The sequence below is a fragment of the Vanellus vanellus genome, assembly GCF_965231255.1.
Source record: "Vanellus vanellus genome assembly, contig: HAP1_SCAFFOLD_35, whole genome shotgun sequence".
NCBI classification, from domain to species: Eukaryota; Metazoa; Chordata; class Aves; order Charadriiformes; family Charadriidae; genus Vanellus; species Vanellus vanellus.
In genome coordinates this window covers 2,673,867-2,677,943 of record NW_028128889.1, presented here as the reverse complement: position 1 = coordinate 2,677,943, position 4,077 = coordinate 2,673,867, and the positions used below count along the sequence as shown (strand labels likewise).

General features: G+C 50.6%; 1 protein-coding gene across 1 annotated transcript; it reads right to left on the bottom strand.

Annotated features, from left to right (window-relative positions):
• Positions 1-1,971: 1,971 nt before the first annotated feature.
• On the bottom strand, positions 1,972-3,389 carry LOC309683979 (olfactory receptor 14J1-like; the record flags this gene model as incomplete). The annotated part of the gene is made up of 2 exons (XM_082499944.1): positions 1,972-1,983; positions 2,454-3,389. 2 exons carry the CDS (start codon positions 3,387-3,389, stop codon positions 1,972-1,974), a joined length of 948 nt encoding a protein of 315 aa, XP_082356070.1.
• Between the last annotated feature and the right edge of the window lie 688 nt (positions 3,390-4,077).

Sequence of the window (4,077 nt, the reverse complement as noted above, 5' to 3'; positions counted from 1 at the left end):
CTCTTTTCATTGGTTCCAAGTGACAGGACGAGGGGCAATGGGCACAAGTTAGAACACAGGAAGTTCCGTTCAAATACACGGAAACAGTTCTTTACGGTGAGGGTGACAGAGCACTGGAACAGGCTGCCCAGGGAGGTTGTGGAGTCCCCTTCCCTGGAGATTTTCAAGACCCGCCTGGATGCAGTCCTGAGTAATGTGCTCTGGGCAATCCTGCTTTAGCAGGAGAGTTGGACTAGATGATCTCTAGAGGTCCCTTCCAACTCTGATAATTCTGTGATTCTGTGATTCTGTGAAAAGTGTATTAAAGCTTATACTTCATTTAAATATTTCCTGATTTTTTCATTGTTTCATTTTTATTAAAATTTTCTAAACATTTCTATTGTATTGAGGCCTGCAGCATAAAAAAGAAACAACCCATTATTTGTATGTCTCACAGGGAGCCCTGTGCCCTTAAAATCCTCCCCGACCAGGCATGTTCATACCCACCTCACTCTGCACAGTCAGCCTCCTACTAAGGTGCTGAGCTCTCTCACCACATGCTGGTGAGCAGGGCACCAGCTCCAGGGAAAGAACAACTTCAGGGAAACACCCTGTTCCTGCATGGCCAAATTTGCCCTCGTGTGAACACATCAGTGTTCCAGTGTCTACTTAAAGGGGTCTCTAGATCATCTATGCACACTCCCCCTTTGTGCCTTCCATAGTAAATGCAGAGGGACTCCATTTGAGGTGAAGAAAGGCAGCACACTGCTCTCCCACAACATCCGACACCTCAGTGCAGATGTTTGTGTGGAATCCAGGTGTCTAGACTTGCCTTTCTTGTTAATGGAGAGAAAGAAGTTGTCTCAAGTGAGGTGTCTGGAGAGAGGAGGCCTCCATGGAGCCCTGTGAGCTGCCCCTGTGACCTGAAAACACGGCAAGAATCATCCGCAGGCTTGCTTTGGCAGCTCAACCTTCCCAGGAAGAGCTTGTGATGTATTTCAACCAGCACAGAGGATTTGCCTAGCATGCTGCAAAGGAGTTCAGAGTGTGTGTGGTAATGTACAGCCTCCAATCGACCCTTTGAACTTCAGCTTGGAAGAGGGTTCACTCGGAAAGATCACAGGAGGGAGCTAATAGCCAGGCGGTGTGGGGGCCGAGCAGGTTCCTGGAGGTCAAGGCAAAGAAGGACCCAAGGGATTGAAAAGTGCTGGGAGGAGGAACTACACTGGAGGTGGGTGAAAACGCTCTGTCATATGAAGACTGGACAGACATCTGAACAGTAGTTATCTGAAACAAGAGGATACAAATTCCCGGTCAAGAGTCTATGGGACATGAGAATGCACCAGAAGGAGAAATTCCTCGCTGCCCATGAACACCAGGAATGTATTTCATAGTCACAGGTGTCATTCAGCTCCCTGACGCCCAAACCTATAAGTAGGAGGGTCAGAGTCTAGAGCACAGCCTTTGAGGAGGTTGAAGCTGGATGCAGTGAGCTTCATGGGTAACGTAGAGCTGTCTGAGGCAGTGCCTCCCAGGCTCACCTTGTAGCCAACAGAGTGGAGGAGATGTTCCCCCGACTTGTTTTAGGTGGTCACACAGAAGAGAGGAGGATTCAAACACAGGCCCCTGTCAGCGCCCTGTCCCTGCGCTGGCCCAGCCCCGCTGCCCCGCACATGGTCCAATGGCCCCCACCGTGCTGAGCTCTGGGCAAGGGCAAAGGGCAGGCAGGGCTGGATGCTCCTATGACACTGGCACCAAGATGAGCAGGAGACAGCTGCAGAGCAAACCTCATCCATGAACTGGGATGAGTGGCCAGTGCTGGAAGGAGCCAAGGGGAGAGGCTGGGGGTGATGAATGCCCTGGACACCTTCTCAGTCTGTCCATGCCACCAAGGGCACAGACCGGACTCCTCTCTCTCATACTGGTTCACGTGGCTTGCTCCTGCCTCCAGCCACAGGGATGCCACTGTAGAGGCAATGGGACTGTAACAAGTTACACGAGATCCTAGGGGTAACACAATGGCCAGGGCACAGAAGACAGTGTGGAGTGAGGAGACACCAGCACTGAAAAGCCACGTCCTGCTGCTGTCCTTGGCCATGGCTGCAGGGAAGCAGCAGCCCCGACTCGCAGGCGGCAGACTCAGAGTGCCCAGCGAGGCAGCCAGGGGCAGCCCCAGTGGCCCCGGGGCTGATTGTCCATGGGGCAGCTGGGTATTTGCCTCCTGAACCCCTCCTGCGTGCTGGGGCTGCTCACCAAGCCGCTGAGGAGATGTGAAGTGACAGGATCCAAGACGAAAAAAAAAATTAAGCAAGAGGCCAAGAAAACCATATCAGATGTCAAGAAAAAAGCACAAAAAACCAACCAAACAAAATGAAAAGTAAAAGACCACAAAGGAAAGAGATAGACACATATGAAGAAAAGTTAGTCCATGTCTTTGTGAAATACCATGGGAACCCTAGTGGATTAATGGTCACCTTATAAATCTGAAGTAGAGTATATTCACATAGTTTCTGCAATGCATCCTTGATTTCCTTGTTCCTCATGCTGTAGATGAGGGGGTTCAATGCTGGAGGCATCACCGAGTACAACAAAGCCACCACCAGATCCAGAGATTTGGAGGAGATGGAGGGGGGCTTCAGGTAGGCAAATACGGCAGTGCTGAAAACCAGGGAGACCACGGCCAGGTGAGGGAGGCATGTGGAAAAGGCTTTGTGCCGTCCCTGCTCAGAAGGGATCCTCAGCACAGCCCTGATGATCTCCAAATAGGACAGTATAATGAAAATAAAACATCCAAAAGCAGAAAAACAACTTAATATAAGAAGCCCAACTTCCCTGAGGTAGGAGTGTGAGCAGGAGAGCTTGAGGATGTGGGGGATTTCACAGAAGAACTGGTGCAGGGCATTGCCCTGGCAGAGGGGCAGTGAAAACGTATTGGCTGTGTGCAGCACAGCATTGAGAAACCCACTGCCCCAGGCAGCTGCTGCCATGCGGACACACGCTCTGCTGCCCAGGAGGGTCCCGTAGTGCAGGGGTTGGCAGATGGCAATGTAGCGGTCATAGGACATGATGGTGAGCAGGGCACACTCTGCTCCAAGCAAGAAGAGAAACATAAAGACCTGTGCCGCACATCCTGCATAGGAGATGGCCCTGGTGTACCTCAGAGAATTGGCCATGGCTTTGGGCACAGTGGTGGAGATGGAGCCTAGGTCAAGAAGAGAGAGGTTGAGGAGGAAGAAGTACATGGGGGTGTGGAGGCGGCGGTCGCAGGCGATGGCAGTGATGATGAGGCTATTTCCCAGGAGGGCAGCCAGGTAGATGCCCAGGAAGAGCCAGAAGTGCAAGAGCTGCAGCTCCTTCTTGTTTGCGAATGCCAGGAGGAGGAACTCTGTGATGGAGCTGCTATTGGGCATTGGCTGTTTCTTGGCATGGAGGCTCTGTTAAAAGAAAGAAAGAAAAAAAAAGAATAAAAGAAAAAAATTATGACAGACTTCTGTGAGCCAGGCCACTGAATTTTCCACAGAAATCACCCCAGTTGAAATGCATTTCCGATCTCTGGTTGGTGCTGGCTGAGTGTGGTGTGAGGAGCAGGACCTCTGCCTGTGTGTTGCTGAGGACTCAGCCCTGCTCTGCTGCAGTGGGTACAAGGGACCTGCTGTGTGACAGCTCCCACGGTCACAAGGGGTGTCAGATGTAATCCGCCGTTGATGGAAAAGTTCAGTATGTGCACAAGTGACTCTCCAGAGTGTTGGCTGCAGAGCAGAGGCTTAGCATGTATTCATAACAATTTTGTCTGTGTTTTTTTATTTTCCACCATCACATCTGGTGAGTATTCTTTTGCAGGGTAGAAATCCTCATTTTATGACTGAAAATGTGAAGTGTCTTGAGACAGGACAAGCAAAAAGGCTCAGCTCCCTGTAGCTTAGAGCAGAGTCAGGAGAGCTGCAGTGTCCATCAGTTTTTTCCCATCTGCCCTACACTCACTTGGGCTGCCTTGAAGATGACTTCACACACAAAGTACTTATTCAAAAAAAAACCAAACAACTGAATATGTGTGGGAGCAGGGAGCACTGTTTCAGAAGGCATATCTGTGCACTCTTC